Genomic DNA, 16,415 nt, shown 5'->3' with positions numbered 1-16,415 from the left:
GTGTTGCAGATGATGGTGTTTGATTTCCAGAACACATACTAGGTTTTACAACTGTCTATAACTTCTGGTTCAGGAATGCAATGCTGACTTCTGGCATGATGCAAGGCAAGCATATAATGCACTTACATAGATGTAGGCAAAACACTCATGCACAAAAATCTAAATTTTAAGATTTATTTAGTTATGTGAATGTGTGTGTGCTTAAGAGTGCCATGTATGAGCCAGGTGGTGGTGGCTCACGCCTGTAATCCCAGCACTTGGGAGGCAGAGGCAGGCGGATTTCTGAGTTTGAGGCCAGCCTGGTCTACAGAGTGAGTTCCAGGACAGCCAGGGCTACACAGAGAAACCCTGTCTTGAAACCCCCCCCCCCAAAAAAAAGAGTGCCATGTATGTTCACCATATATGTATGTTGCGATGGTAAGAATCAGAAGATACTGGATCCCCTGAAGCTGGAGTTATAGCAGTTTTGAGTACTATGTGGGTACTGGGACTTGATCTCAAGAACACTCTTAGCCATGGAGCCACCACTCCAGCTCTTTGGTTGGTCGGCCGGTCTGTCTGTCTGTCTGTCTGTCTGTCTGTCTGTCTGAAACAGCGCTTCATATAGCACAGATGAACTCAAGTAACTGTGGCTGACAATGACCTTGAATGTTGATCCTCTGGCCTCTACCTCCTGAGTGCAAGCGGTCATACCTGGTTGGTATAACCAACCAGGAGGCACAGACAGAGCTTAGATGGGCGCACGCTCCACCTCCACCACCTGAGCCCCACTCTCAGCTCTCACTGCTCCAGTGTCTTGAGACAAAGCCGAACTATATAGTTTTGAACTCATGATCCTCCTACCTCAGCCTCCTGAGGACTGGGTTGTTTTCTAAAAGATTTATTTATTTAATTTTATTGTATGTGTGTGGGTGTTTTGTCTGTATGTATGTTTGTGAAGCACATACATGCAGTGCCCAGGGACTATAAAAGTGCATCAGATCTCGTGGTGCTGGGATGATGGTTGTGAGCTACCTGATGTGGGTGCCAGCAGCCAGACCTAGGGCCTCTCTGTGAGAACAACCTATGCTCTGGCTGCTGAGCGGCCACAGTGTCTCATGTGCTAGGGCTATTAGGCATGGACCCCCCACACCTGGTTCTAAGACTTCAAAAGCAAAAGCAAAACCAAACCAAAATAAAATCTCATTTTTTTATACTTATTACTGACATAGTTAATACATTTTACTTATAGTACACCTGTACTTTATAGACTCAAAGAACAAACATAGCCAAATATGAAAAATTTGAAAAAGTCATCTTAATGCTGTTAAATTCTCCAGAACCAATGGAAAAACCTTTGTTATTAATAAACATCATTGGTCTTAGCAAGGATTAATCAGTGTAGCTCTGGGAAAGTAAAGATAAGATTGTAGTCCTGCTACTTCCTTGTCAAGAAAGCAAGCATACATCTAAGACAATCACACAATTAAAAAGAACACAGGGCTAGGAACACTCCCCAACTTAGCATTAAAAGAATGTCTGAAACCAAAAATGGTCTAACCACAAAGTTTCAATGACTTAAAGTCTAACAAAACACAAGTTAGAATAAAAAAAGATTTGTATTTAAAGCCAGGCGGTAGAGGTTTATACCTTTAATCCCAGCACTTGAGAGGCAGAGGAAGGTGAATCACTATGAGTTCAAAGCCAGCATGGTCTACAGAGTGAGTTCCAGAATAGTCTGGGTTACACAGAGAAACCCTGTCTTGAAAACAAAACAAGAAATTTAAACCAACAACAATGCCGGGCAATGATGGCGCACACCTTTAATTCCAGCACTTGGGAAGCAGAGGCAGGTGGATTTCTGAGTTCGAGGCCAGCCTGGTCTACAGAGTGAGTTCCAGGACAGCCAGGGCTATACAGAGAAACCCTGTCTCGGAAAAAAAAAACCAAATAAATAAATAAATAAATAACCCCCCCCCCCCAAAATAACCCAACAGCAACAAAAACAAGCTAGCTTACTGTTGCTTTTCATATCTTTTTAAACATTTCTAAATTCAGAATGTTATATTTCATAAAAGAGATTTTTAAAAAAAAGGCTTTCAAAACAGGTTCCTCTATGTGGCCCTGCTGTGCTAGAATTCTCAAGAGATGCACCTGCCTCTGCCTCAAAAATCCTGGAATTAAAAGTGTGCACCACTAATCCAGGTCATAAAAGAGTCTGAGTAATCCCTGTTTCTTCACTGCTGCGGACTGACTCCAGAGCCTGGCACGTGCCAGGCAAGTAAAGTTTATCAGCACTGATTTATAATACCAAGCGTCGTCAGAGCTCTGCACTTGGCCTTTTCAGAGGCCTAAAGCTAACTAAAGTGTGGGTGAAACAAGGCAGAAAAAAAACAGAACCTAGAATGTGAGGACTAGAAACAGGTGTAACTTAAACACGGGCTTTCTTGTGTATGTTTTCTTTCACATTTGTCTTTATGTTTTTATGTAGGTCTATGTGTGTGAGATGAGTGTGTGTATATGCCTACAGAGTTCAGAAGAGGGTACCAGATCTTCTGGAGCTAGAGTTCCCAGTGGTGTGAACCATCTAACAAGAGTGCTGGAAACCAAATTCAGGTCTCTGGATGGAAGAGCAGAAAGCACCCCTAACCATCACTTGAGTCCACTTTGTTCTGTCCTCTGAAGACATGGGCCAGTGAGATGGCTCAGTAAGTAAAGGTGCTTGGCACCAAGCCTGAAAACCCGAGTCCTGCCATTCTTTTTCTTTCTTTCTTTTTTGTTTGTTTGTTTGTTTTTTGTTTTTCAAGACAGGGTTTCTCTGTGTAGCCCTGGCTGTCCTGGAACTCACTCTGTAGACCAAGCTGGCCTCGAACTCAGAAATCTGTTTCTTCCTTTTTTTTTTTTTTTTTTTTTTTGTGTGTGTGTGTGTTTGTATATAGAGATAGGGCCTCACTGGGTAACTTGGGCTGGGCTCTGAAGCTCACTGTATAGGCAAAGCTAGCTTCAAACTCAGAGGTCAACCTGCCTCTGGTATTAAAGGGGCTCGCCACCACTTCTAGCCATTTAAAAAAAAATGTAATGACAGTTGTTTACTATGTATGTTAGTGGAGATAGAACTTAAGTTACTAGCATGGGTAGACAGTGCTTCTTAACCCAGTGTGCTATCTCTGCAGTGTGCACATGCACACGGCATGTGTGTGTTTGAGACAGGACCTCATTCTGTACCCTAGGTTGGCTTTAAAGTCGTGGCAGTCTCCTGGCTTACCTCCAAGTTACCAGTATTACAAGTAAACTGCCACACCCAGCTCGATAGTAGAGTTTTTAGTTTCAGACTCTCAAATACAAGTTCAAAACACAGAAATGAAACCTGGGATTATTCGGGAACCATACATTTATTTTAGTTTCATATTCATAGTTTACACAGCCTGCCCACATTCTCTCTGTTTCTCTGTAGAGATACAGTCTTAACAGGCTGTCCTTGAGCTATGATTTCCTGCTTCAGCCTGCCACTACGGTACCTAAGTTCCCAACCCCTTCTTTTGTATAGGAATGTTCAAAGTTTAAGGACCTTTTTATGTTTTTCTAACCACATCTATGCTGGAGTCAAAGTGTTCTGCCTTAGAGCTTCCTACAGGTCGAGGAAATTTTAGGTTATTGATCATGCACCCTTATCACCAAGGCTGTACTTACATTTATATATTTATTTTTGAGACAGGATCTCATTTGTAGTCCTGGCTGGACTGGAACTCACTGTATAGATCAATCTAATTTTCAACTTACAGAGATCCACCTGCCTTTGCCTCCTGCATGCTGTAGCTGACTGTTTTCTTGAGATGTTTCCTAGGATGAGCCCCTCCAAAACCTGTCATCTTCCTGCCTAAGCCTTTTGAGCAACTGAAAAAGTAGATGAAATAGTTTTCCATTTTCTTAGATTTATTTTTATTATTATTTGTGTTTGTGTATGTACACGTTTGTGCAAGGGTCCAATGCCTGAAGAGGGTACTGGGCCCCACAGAGCTGTAGCTTCAGGTGTCCCAGACTGCTTGGCTTGTTGTGTGAGTACTAAGCTCTGCACACCTGCCCTCAGGCCTGCACAGCAAGCATTCTCAGTAGCTGAGCCATCTCCCAGGCCCCTGAGATAGTTCCCACACAGGTACTCTCCCAAACTATGTTTTTGTGCACTGAGCAAGTAGCCCAAGCTTCATATTTCTCAAGCCGCCGCCATGAAACCGTTTTCTTTAAGACAGAGCCCTGTCTGGCCTGACATTCATTATCTTCCTAACTCAGCTCCCCAAAAGAGGACAAGTCCCATCATATTCAACTCTGTTCTGCAGTGATGATTAAATAACAAAATGTGTGTAATAGTTTAGTAGAAAACTGGTGTCACATGGACCCTGGCTAATGCTTCCTTTTGGTTTTTGTGGAGTTTTTTAAAAAGGTTTTTCTTTTTTCTTTTTTTTAAGGTATGTTAGACACTTGAGTGTTATGCTTGTGGAGTCCAAAAGAGGGCATCAGATCCTCCAGAGCTGCCCCACCTGAGTGCTGGGAACTGACTCTGCAAAAGCAATATGTGGGCTGGAGAGATGGCGCAGCGGTTAAGAGCACTGGCTGCTCTTCCAGAGGTCCTGAGTTCAATTCCCAGCAACCACATGGTGGCTCACAACCATCTGTAATAGGATCTGATGTCTTCCTCTGGTGTGTTTGAGGACAGCTACAGTGTACTCATATACATTAAAAAAAAAAAAAAAAGGCAATATGCACTCTTAATCACTGTGTAGCCCCAGCAAGCCTTGGTCCTCCTGCCTTGTTTCCCATGTGCCACCATGCTCAGAAAACTCAGAAAAGTGTTCATTTGTATGTATAATGTAAGGGGGGACAGGGCCACATGCTACACCTGCATGGAGGTCAGAAACAACTTTCTGGAGTTAACCTTTCTACTGCTAACTGTTCTGGCAATGAAACTCAGATTGTCAAGCCTGGATCAGCACGTCTGCCCACTTAGCCACCTCCTCAACCTGAGGTTTTCAGGTTTATTCAGAGGCACGTACTCTGAGAAAATGAACCAGTAACAATTTCCAAACGAAGAGCTAGTATCAATTTCTATCTTTTTTCATATTCCCTTAACTATAAACAGATATTTTTCCATCAAGCATACAGCTTGTTAGCTGCTAAAAGTAATCATTATGGGGGTAGGGTGGGTAGTTATAGAGACTGACTAAGGTCCTAGTAATCGCAGAGCACATTATCTGTGACTTAGCACATTCCCATCTCCCTAGGTTGGGTAGTGCACATCTGTAATCACTACACTGCGGAGGTAAAGGCAGGTGCTCAGTTCAAAGTCATCTTTAGCTGTTTAGTAAACTCTAGGGCAAGAATGACCCAAACTCCAGAACAACCTGTCTCCTCAAAGAGAAGACAGAAAAGAAAAAGAGAGACAAATTAATCTGAGAACAACTGTTAGACCCCAGTCCCATTCACTCTCACTGTGACTATGTCATGCCATGGCAATCATCTGAAATTAATTTCCATTAATAACTAGAAGTAACTTTCATTACATAGTTATTTTCTAGGACACCGCCAAACCTGTTTTGCATGCGTGTATACCCCCAAGTGCTGGGATTTAAGAAGGCATGTGCCACCACATCTGTCATCTTTCAGTCCTATGAAAGTGACTGCACAAAAATATAAGTTCCTGGAAATCTTAGGGACTGAAAGAACAATTGCTTGGAGAACCAGATGTTTGGGAGGTTGAGGCAGAGGACTGCTTGAGACAAAGAGTTGCAATTCATCATATGCAACTAACAAGATCTTGTCTCCTTACAAAAAAAGAAAAACAAAATACCTACAAAGCAAAAGCAGCAACAGCTCAGGAATGTAAGCAATCTATTAAGTCAAAGTGTGAGAAGAAACTCACTTAAAGACTAATTGATTTTAAAAAAACAAAAAACAAAAAAACATTTGTTTTCTATAAGGCTTAAGGCTGTAAACATTGAGTCCAAACCTAAAAAAGCAAGTTTTCCATTTCTACATTTCAAACATTCCTCCATGAGTACCTGGCTTTTTGAAGCTGGTTTGAAGTGCAGTGTCTCCAGAAGAAACATACTGATGATCTGCTGTTAAATTTGTATTCCCAGGTACAGCTGGTTGAGCTACATGAGGAAAATGGTTAGTCTGTAGTCCTGTGGTTGAATAGTTATATTGCCAATTCAAAGGTGGGGGTGGGTTGGTTCCAGGAAGAAAGCTACCAGAAGGCATTGGTGTAGCAGCTGGGTTCTGAGAAGTAGACAGTGGCATTCGGGGAAGAGGACCACTGTGAAGTGGAGGTGGTACTGGACTGGAAGTCACAAGTGGACGATTAAGAGTCTGCCCAGATCCCTGAGAACCACCATAGTTCGACTGTGCAGAGAATGGATTCAAAGTCTTTGCTGGTATCGGACGAGGGTAGGATCCTGGCAGTTGGGAATCATATCCTTGGCTTGATGACACTTGTGAAGACATCAGTGTATTTTGGACAGGACCTTTAGAAGAGACAGGAGAAAAATTAGCTTTGTAAACAAATATAACAATACATACATATATACATACATACATACATACATACATACATACATACATACATACATACTAAGAGTATGATTCCTACAAAAGATATTGGGTTCAATACCCAGGAGCAGGTAGCAAGTATAGCACTCAGAAGACTGATGCAGGAGGATTGTAAATTTCAAGATAACCTAGGATACAGTGAGACTCTGTCTCGAAAAAATCAAAATAAGGAGACCAGAAAAAAGTCAAAATAAGGAGACCAGCCACCCAGACACACATCTTTAATCCCAGCACCTGGGAGGCAGAGGCAGCAGGATCTCTGTGGGTTTGAGGCCAGCCTGATCTATAGAGCTAGTTCCAGGACAACCAGAGCTACACAAAGAAATTATGTCTTGAAACAAGCAAGCAAACAAGCAAGCAAGCAAATGAGCAAACAAAAAACAAACAAAGCAGAAGGATCTTAAAAGTCATATTAAGATAATGTGATCTGATGCCCTCTTCAGGCATGTAAGTATACATGCAGATAGAGCACTCACATACATTAAATAAATAAATCTGTAAAAAAAAAAAATAGAGAAAAGAAAGCATACATGGGCCTGGCAGGGTGGTACATGCCTTTTATCTGGCAGTTCTCAGGTAGTGGGTCATGTCCCCTTTGAAGGTCAAAGGGCCCTTTCACATGGATTGACTAAGTGCAACACAGATATTTATAACTCATAACAGTACAAAATTAGTTATGAAGTAGCAATGAGAATAATTTTATCATTGAAGTGGCCACAACCTGAGGAAGGTATTAGCGAGGTTGAGAAGCACTGCTTCAATCCCAGCACTTGGGAGGCAGAGGCAGGACTGTAAAATGGAGGTCAGCCTGGTCTACAAAGTGAGTTCCAGGTCAGCCAAGGGTATTAAATAGGGGAAGCTGTCTTTAAAAAAAAAGCATACATGTTAATAATGACTTGAAAAGATATTAATTTGGGGCTGTATAGATGGCTCAATAGGTAAGAGAACTTGATGTACAATCATGAAGACTCTGGTTCAGCACATAGAACAAGCCAGTGCACCAGAAACACAAGGACTCCAGCTCTAAGGAATCTTAGGCCTTCTTCTGGTCCCATACAGGCAAAGGCACTTGCACCTGCACATACATACACATGCACTGACTCACACAGACACACACATACATATAAATAAAAATAAATCTAAAATCAGACATTTATTCAACATAATAGCCACTAAAGAATGGGAAATGAAAACTAAAACAGTAAAAGAAACACACCATCCAGGATGGTTAAAACAAGACAGATAGAGTACCAAGCCGGCATGCTTGTGGATGCCAACTCATGCAGCTACCATCCCTGCTGCCTACACTTTAAAGTTATCGTATGGTCTGGCAATCCTCTTAGACTGCAGTCGCTTTACACAGATGTTCAGAGCAGCACTACTTATATCTGTGGTATTGCCATGCTCCCTCATATTATAATAATGGACTAAGCATCTAAGACTATAGCCAAGTCCCTAATTAAATGCTTCCTTGGTCATGGTGTCTCTTCAGAATAACAGAGCAATGACTAAGACAGAAGTTGGTACCAGAGATTGGGATATTACTGACAGCAATTCTACCCTGCTGTTTGTTGGAGGAATCTGGAAGACTTTGGGATTTAAACTAGAAAGCAGTTGGATACTTTAAGTAGGGCTTAATGGGTCATCCAAATAGGAGCATGAAGGACTGTGGAAAGCACAAGAAATTTCAGAGAGGAAGAGTAGTAGCAAATAGCACTCAGAAAACCAATGCTTTTTTTTTTTTTTTTAATTGAGTTGCCATGATCAGAGTGTCTCTTTTTTTACTTTTTTGTTGTTGTTGTTTTTGAGACAGGGTTTCTCTGTATAGCCCTGGCTGTCCTGGAACTCAGGCTGTAGACCAGGCTGGCCTCAACTCAGAAATCCACCAGCCTCTGCCTCCAAGCACTGGGATTAAAGGTGGGCGCCACCACCTTCCGGCCAAGACCAAAGCTTCTAATCCCAGAGACCATTCTTGTGATATCCTGACAAAAAAATGTGGGTGCTTTCTGTCCTTTTCCTATAGATCTGCCTGATCTATACCGTGAAAAGAAGCAAGCAAGGCAAGAAGAAATACAAAATGTTCAGTTTGAGGAGAAAAGGAGCACCAGGAAGTGTAATGGAGCTAAGTTCAATGCTCAAGGAAATAAACACTTTAAAGAAAAGCCAGAGGCTGAATGCAATAAGAGGGAGTGGTGATCTCAGGGAGACCCAATTCAGCTTGGCTTCCAGCTTGTGAATTTATGGATTTAAAGAATTTGTGGACTTAAAGAAAAGCTTAGGCAGTGAAGGAAAGCATCTACCACTGAAAACTGGTACAGATGTAACTGAAGAGGGGCCACGTTTCAGCACCATCAAGCAGCTGAACTTGGGCAGCTTTGGCCACCTGATTCTGGCTTTAGAGTCAAGGATACAAGAAAGGGTTATGGAATCTCCCTCTGAGGCTAAGGAAAGTCCCTGAGGCCTGGTGTGTATCAGGAATGTCCCTATGCATGGAGGCCTAGAGAGACCACTGGATGAGACCTGGATTTTATTGCAGACTCCAAGAAGATGGAGATACCAGATTCGTTTAATACTTGCCAAGGAGAATTGAAGATCACTCTGATTTCCGAAATAGAGATGCAGATTTTCAAGTTTGCCCTGCTGGTTTTAGTCTTGCTTTGCCCCATATTTCCTCACTAAATCTTTGTGCACTGCATAAAGATTATACTTGTATTATATAAATGCTGACTTCTATGCCCCTATATCTGGTTGCAATCCAGACATGACATTTTAATGCTTATTCTAAGTATCCCCTGACTCAATGTTGTATAAACATTTATTTACTCTCTGGCATGTCAATAAAAGCTGATTAGCCAATGGCTGAGCAGAGAAGAGATTAGGACTGGACCTCTGATCCCAGCCAGGGAAGGGAGGAGGGGGATATTCTCCATATGAGGAAAGGGTCAAGGAGATACCATGGGAATACACCTGGGGCAGAGAGAGCCAGATTAATACTAAAATACAAGAATATAGGGGATTTTGGCTGGGAGGTAGCCAGATTAGTTTAGAGGATTAAAATACATTAATACTGTTCAGTTATTGTGCTGTAAAGCTTGAGAAAATAAATCTTATAGTCTCTGTCCCATTTATGTGTGAGTTAGTTGATAAAAAAAAACTATCACCTTTAAAATTATACTAACACTTCCTTTCCTTCCTTTTGGAATGGTCATGTGTCATTGTATGTTTTAAGTATGTAATCTGCTTTTTTCTTTTGATTTTATAGAGGCTTACAGTTAAGAGAATTCCATGGGTCTCGGAGAAGAGACTTTGAACTTTGGCCGTGTGTGTGTGTGTGTGTGTGTGTGTGTGTGTGTGTGTGTATGTGTGTGTATGTGTGTGTATGTGTGTGTATGTGTATGTGCGTGCACATGCGCGCATTTTCAAGACAGGGTTTCTCTGTAAAGCCCTGGTTTTCCTAGAACTCAGAGATTCACCTGCCTCTGTTTCCCCAGAGCTGGGATTAAAGACATGTGCTACTGGCTGAACTCTGGACTTTTAAAACTCTTGAAACAAGCCAGGCAGTAGTGGCACACGCCTGTAATCCCAGCACTCTGGGAGGCAGAGGCAGGCGGATCTTTGTTTGAGGCCAGCCTGGTCTACAGAGTGAGTTCCAGGACAGCCAGAGCAATAGAGAAACCCTGTCTCAAAAAAAAAAAAAAATCAAAAAAACAAAACAAAACAAAACAAAAAAACAACAACAACAACAAAAACTCTTGAAACAGAGCACAGATGGACTTTTGAAGTTGTACTAATGCATTTTTGCATTAAAATATGACTATAAACTTATGGGAGGCCAGGGAGTGGTATGTGGGAGTTTGAATAAGAATGTTCCCATATACTCAGATATATGAATGCTTAGTAATTAGGGAGTGGCACTATCTTAGAAGGATTAAGTGACCTTGTTAGAGTAGGTGTGGCCTCGTTGGAGGAAGTACGTCACTGGGGATGGGATTTAAGGTTTCAAAAGCCCACGCCAGTCCAGCTTTCTCTCTTCCTGGGGCCTAAAGTTCAGGATGCAGCTCTGATACTGTTCCAGTGCCATGTGTGTCACCATGCTTCTTACCATGACAGTGACTAAATCTCTGAAACTAAGCAAGCCCCCAATTAGATGCTTCCCCTTTAAAGAATGGCCTTGGCTATAGTGTCTCCTCATAGCAATAGAACAGTGACTAATGTGGAAACAACCACCCCATCAACAGATGAAGGACAACCTAGTAGGATACATCTATCTATACAATGGGATGTGATTTGGTCATAAAAATAAAGTGCTGCAGGGCTGGAAAGATGGCTCATCGGTTAGGAACACTGACTGTTCTTCCAGGGTTCTGAGTTCAATTCCCAGCAACCACATAGTGGCTCACAACCATCTGTAATGGGATCTGATGCCCTCTTCCGGTGTGTCTGAAGACAGCTACATCATATTTACATATAGCAATAAATAAATCTTTAAAAAAAATATTTAAGAAGACTGACACAGAAGGCTTTAATTATACATGCACTGTATAATTAACCTATATACAATGTCAGAATAAGAAAACCCAAACCCAAAGGCTAATTCATGGCTGGGGCACTAAATCCCCTAAAGGGATTGCTAAAGGGTTTGCCTTGTCTTTGAGGGTAGTAATATTCTGAAATCTGGGCTACTGAGATGGTTCATCAAGTAAAAGCATTTTCCATGCTTGCTTAGAAGAAAAGCAACTCACCGAAGATATCATCTGACCTCCACATTTGTGCACCATAGCATATGGTACCCCATACATCACAAAAGAAAGAAGGAAGGGGGGAGCAAGGGAGGAAGGGAGGGAGGTTTTCTTTAAGTCTGCATGCCAATGCCTGGTGTGGTAGCTCATGCCTATAATCTCAGAATTCTAAAAATGGAGGCAGAAAGATCTCTATGACCAGAGTATGAGGCCAGCCTGGGTAGCAGTGACCCTGTCTCAAAAAAGGAGGTGTGGGGGTCCTTCCATACTACACGCCTGGTCACTGTCATAAAGCTATCCCATCCTGTACATAGACAAGGCTGCCCTTCCCACACTTGCTCTTATGAATCTAGCTACTCATATGGACTTTCTACTGTTCATTATTAATGTTTCCTTGCCGGGCGGTGGTGGCGCATGCCTATAATCCCAGCACTCTGGGAGGCAGAGGCAGGCAGATTTCTGAGTTCGAGGCCAGCCTGGTCTACAGAGGACAGCAACGTCTTCCAGGACAGCAAGGGCTATACAGAGAAACCCTGTCTCAAAAAAACTAAATCTTTAAAAAAAAAAAAAAAAAAAAAGTTCTGTGAGCTGTCTACCAAATGTCTGCATCCAAGCAGAAGGGTCATGGGATTCACTGATATAGCCAATCAGAAGCACAAGTCAGAAACCTTAACTTGGTGCTGGCATCTGAAGCAACTTATGCGTGACCTGAAGGATCTGGATATCTCTGGGTGGATGGGGTCACAACTGAATAGGAGAGGTTGGGTTGTGTCCATTGGAGAACTGCATGTGCTCACACCCCATCAGGGGCACAAGAGGGTTCTCTGTTGTGTGAGGGAAGCAGAGGGAGTGACAGTGCTTGTTCCTTTACTCCTGACCTCTTCCAGGTGCAACAGTAAGTGTCGCCCCTCCCACCCCACCGACCTCACAAGAGCTTGGAAACGCCTGCAGTAACATTCCATCCACTCAACATTCCCTTCACACTGATTACTGGACAATTTATTCCTCATTCATTGTTTTTGCACTCCATTATCTTAGAGCAATGGGGGAGGGGCAGCTATTTCTTAACTTCTTTGTTCCCCTTATTGCCCATCTCCTCCTTCCACCAAGAAGAAGGCTTTAAAAACCCTGTGCTAGGGAAGCAGACATACATATATCTCAGAGATGGAGGCCAGCCTGTTCTACATAGTAAGTTCTAAGACAGCCAGAGTTACATAGTGAGACACTGTCTCAAAAACCAAATCAAACCAAAATAATAAATACACCAAATATTTTTCCAGTTTTTGTTTTTTTAAAGACTTCTTTTTATTACTTTTAATTATGTGTGTGCTGTCTATATGTGTATGGGATGCAGGTGCCCACAGGGGTGTTGGAGCCTCTTAGATTTGAGTTCCAGGTATTTGTGAGTGACTTGGTATGGCTGCTGGCACTAGAACTTGGATCCTCTCTAAGAGCAGAAGTACTTTTAACTACTGAGCCATCTCTCTGGGTTTCTATTGCTGTGCAGAGACATCATGACCGAGGCAAACATTTCACTGGGGCTGGCTTACAGTTTCAGAGGTTCAGTCCATTATTGTCAGTGACCCGAAGCATGGCCGCAGGCAGACAGATATGGTGCTGGAAGAGCTGAGATTTCTACATCTTGATCAGAAGGCAGCCAGGAGAGGACTGTCTTCTGCAGGCACTAGGAGGAGGGTCTCTTCTGCAGTGAGTGGAGCCTGACCATAGGAATCCTCAAAGCCCACTTGCATAGTGACATACTTCCTCCAATAAGGCCACACCTCCTAACAGTGACACTTCCCATGGACCAAGCATATTCAAACCACTATTATAACAGAAAACATTTCATTGCAGCTGGCTTACAGGTTCAAAGGTTTAGTCTATTATCATAGCGGGAAGCACGGAGACAGCACAGCCAGACATGGCAATAGAGAAGGAGCCAAGAATTCTACATCTGGATCCACAGGTAGCAAAAAGAAAGACGCAATCTGGGTCTAGCTTGAGTATCTGAAACCTCAAAGTCCACCCGTTAACACACTTCCTCCAACAAGGCCACCCTCCTAATAGTGCCAAACTCTATGAACCACATTTTCACTAAACCACCACAGAGGTCACATCAGATGAAGGAAAGTGAAAGAGGGTCAGTTCAGTGCAGAAAAGTGTTTCACACCAACGGCAGCTTCCTCATCATCGAAGAACCTGCAGTGAGGGAACAGATTTAGAGCCAGGACTAAACTTAGTAAATGTCTGTTTTACAGGACTCAGTAGAAGCCAGGCTAGGTAACTCACACTTGTAATCCCAGTACTTCAGCTACCAGGGGACTGTTGTGAGTTGGAGGTTTGCCTGAGCTACAGTAGGAGACACTACATCACTTCTCCCAACTGACAAAAATAAATAACTCACTCTACAGAATCCTAGTACCTAAAAGAGTATATGCCTCGTGTACTTAGAGTTCATACAGATTTTGTAATGGACTTTAGAAATCACTGATAGGAACTGGGAATGGCACACCTGTAATTCCAACACCTTGATGGCAGAGGCAGGAGCATCCCATCAAATCCAAGGAAAGCCAGACAGTTCTATATAGAGTGGTACTGGCCAATCATGGCTACGCAGTAAGAATCTGTTCTAAGAGAAAATCAGAGGGAGGGGTATACATACATATAGGTACACATAGGCATCCAGGCCAGCTTTGGCAGCAAGACCCTGCCTCAAAATAAAGTCTTAAAATGGGAAAAGGAGTGCCTGGGTATGTTAGCTGCACTGTAGCATGTTTCTTAGTTATGTGAGACTATGTGCTCAATCCCTAACTATGCCAAAACTAACAAAATCCCACTGAGATAGATAACTTTTCAAATAATTGATGTCCTTACTATTCTTCATTAAATCAAACATAAAAAGAATACTTCTGATAATATTACACAATTAATATAAAAATTATGACTTAATAAGTTTCCTTTGAAAGCCTACTAAACAATTAAGAACACACTGAATTAACTGCCTCTTTCACATTAAGGTCCAGGTAGAAGAAAAGGCTGGCCCTGGCAGTTTCGGCCTGTAATTTGGGAGGCTGAGGTAGAAGAATCACATGTTCAAAGCCTACCCAGGCTACAAAACCAGGTCAAGGTCAGCCTGAACAACCCACCAAAACTATTTCAAAATTAAAAACTAGAGAAAGGGGTGAGGATGCTTCTCGCTGGTACAGTGAATGATTGCCCAGTACACGATTCCCCGAGCAGTTCAATCCTCAGCATCACATAATAAATAAACAAAATCTAAAGGAAGCAGACAGATCCTTCTTTTTTCCCTGGCTGTCCTGGAACTCATTCTGTACCAGGCTGTCCTCAAACTCAGAAATACCTGCCTCTGCCTCCCAGAGTGCTGGGATTACAGGTGTGCACTACCACCGTCACCCGGCAGACTGGAGACCTTCTTATTCTTAATCCATTCATCCACTAATACATTATATACTGAACCACTATTATCAGGCAGTTTAAATTAGCCAACTATCACATATGAATGACTAATTTAAAATTTATTTAGGAGGCGGGAGAGGTGGCCAAGTGGTTAAAGCAGTGGTTATTGCTAACAGAGAATTTGGGTTCAATTCCCTGCACCCACTCTGCAGTTCACAACTATAGAGTCAGCCTCAGGGGATCTAAGTTAGTACCTCATTCACATTGTTAATCAAAATACATGTTTCACTTGAAGAATTCGTCAAAGAAAAGGAAGGAAAGAAAGCTGTGCCAGCATATACCTATAATCTCAGCATTGCGAGGTGAAGGTCTGAGGATCAGAAATGTATGGAAATCTTTGTTACATAGTTTGAGGTCAGCTTGGGCTACATGAGACCCAGTCTCAAAAACCAAACAAGAAAGGGCTGAAGATGTAAGAGCACTTACTGCTCTTTCAGATGACTGGAGTTCAGTCCCAGCACCCAGATCATGTGGCTCACAAATATACGTAACTCCAGCTCCGGGGGATTAGACACCTTTTTCCGGCCTCTGGTCGTGACACACACACACACACACACACACACACACACACACACACACAGCACGGGTTCAGGGTAGATTGTGGCTGTAGCTTAGCAATGAAACCCTTTGCTTTGCCTAGCTAGCATGCAGAGTTTGGCTTTGCTCCTCAACACCATACAACCAAACAGTAACAAAAGGGGAGAGCAAATCCTGAGAGTCAAAGGTAGGCTAGGAGCAACTCGGGATCTATGAGACATTTATGAACAGTTCAAGATTTAGCTCAGTGGTGAGTGTTTGCCTCACAAGCGTAAGCACCTGTCAGATGCATACACACACAGGAGGAAAGAGAGGACTATGAGACTGACAGATCATAATGACAAAGGAGAACAGGAAAGTCCATGCTGGAATAGGAACAGAATACTAACAAAAGTTAAAAAAAAAAGAAAAGAATGAAAAGGAAAGGAAAGAAAGGAAAAGAAAAAAGAAAAAAGAAAGGAAAGGAAAAGAAAAGAAAAAGAAAAACAAAAGAAAATTAGTCAGTTACCCCTTACTTAAACTCAGATCAGGGAGAAAACAACAGGGAAATAAAGCAAGAAGCAGTCTTAAAAATTGTCAGCAACTATTTGTTGTAGTTATAGTTATAAAGGAACCAAAAGTGAGGCCCTGATCCCCAATTCCCACACTAGTTCAAGGATCTGGGTCCTGGGATCAGGAGAAGAGTAGGTATGTAATTAGAGGACATTCACCACGCTATTGGCTAGTGCCTGGGAGCACTGCGACAGGCAGACATAGGAGCAGAGTTCCTGCTACTATGTCTCTATCAGCAGAGACAGAGTAGTTCAATGGTTACTGCATGCTTGCAACAGTGTTACATTCTTGTGGCTTCTGAAGTGCAGAAAGTACCTAAAGCCTTACATGCTAAAGAGGCACTCTACGCTGAGTGTTAGACCTGGCCTTCAATGTGGTAAATGCTTAGAGAGCACAGAGACAACTTTGGGAGCCCAGTTACTGCCCATTCTGAAAACAATGGAGCTCAGCCACAATAACCAGTAGAAAAGTCTAGACAGCTCCTTTATTCACAGCCTGTTTCATGACTAAAGACTTCCCATATAAGCA

General features: G+C 42.4%; 1 protein-coding gene across 1 annotated transcript in view; it reads right to left on the bottom strand.

Moving 5' to 3' along the window:
• Sec24a (SEC24 homolog A, COPII coat complex component) overlaps nucleotides 1-16,415 on the bottom strand; it is a 71,856-nt gene that overhangs the window by 49,656 nt on the left and 5,785 nt on the right. Inside the window, exon 2 of the mRNA XM_052194545.1 lies at nucleotides 6,033-6,497. Within this exon, the coding sequence (XP_052050505.1) occupies nucleotides 6,033-6,497 (465 nt within the window). The remainder of the gene's footprint in view (nucleotides 1-6,032; nucleotides 6,498-16,415) is intronic.

This window comes from Apodemus sylvaticus, chromosome 10 (genome assembly GCF_947179515.1).
Source record: "Apodemus sylvaticus chromosome 10, mApoSyl1.1, whole genome shotgun sequence".
In the NCBI taxonomy this organism is placed as follows: Eukaryota; Metazoa; Chordata; class Mammalia; order Rodentia; family Muridae; genus Apodemus; species Apodemus sylvaticus.
This window is presented reverse-complemented; position numbering and strand designations above follow the sequence as displayed.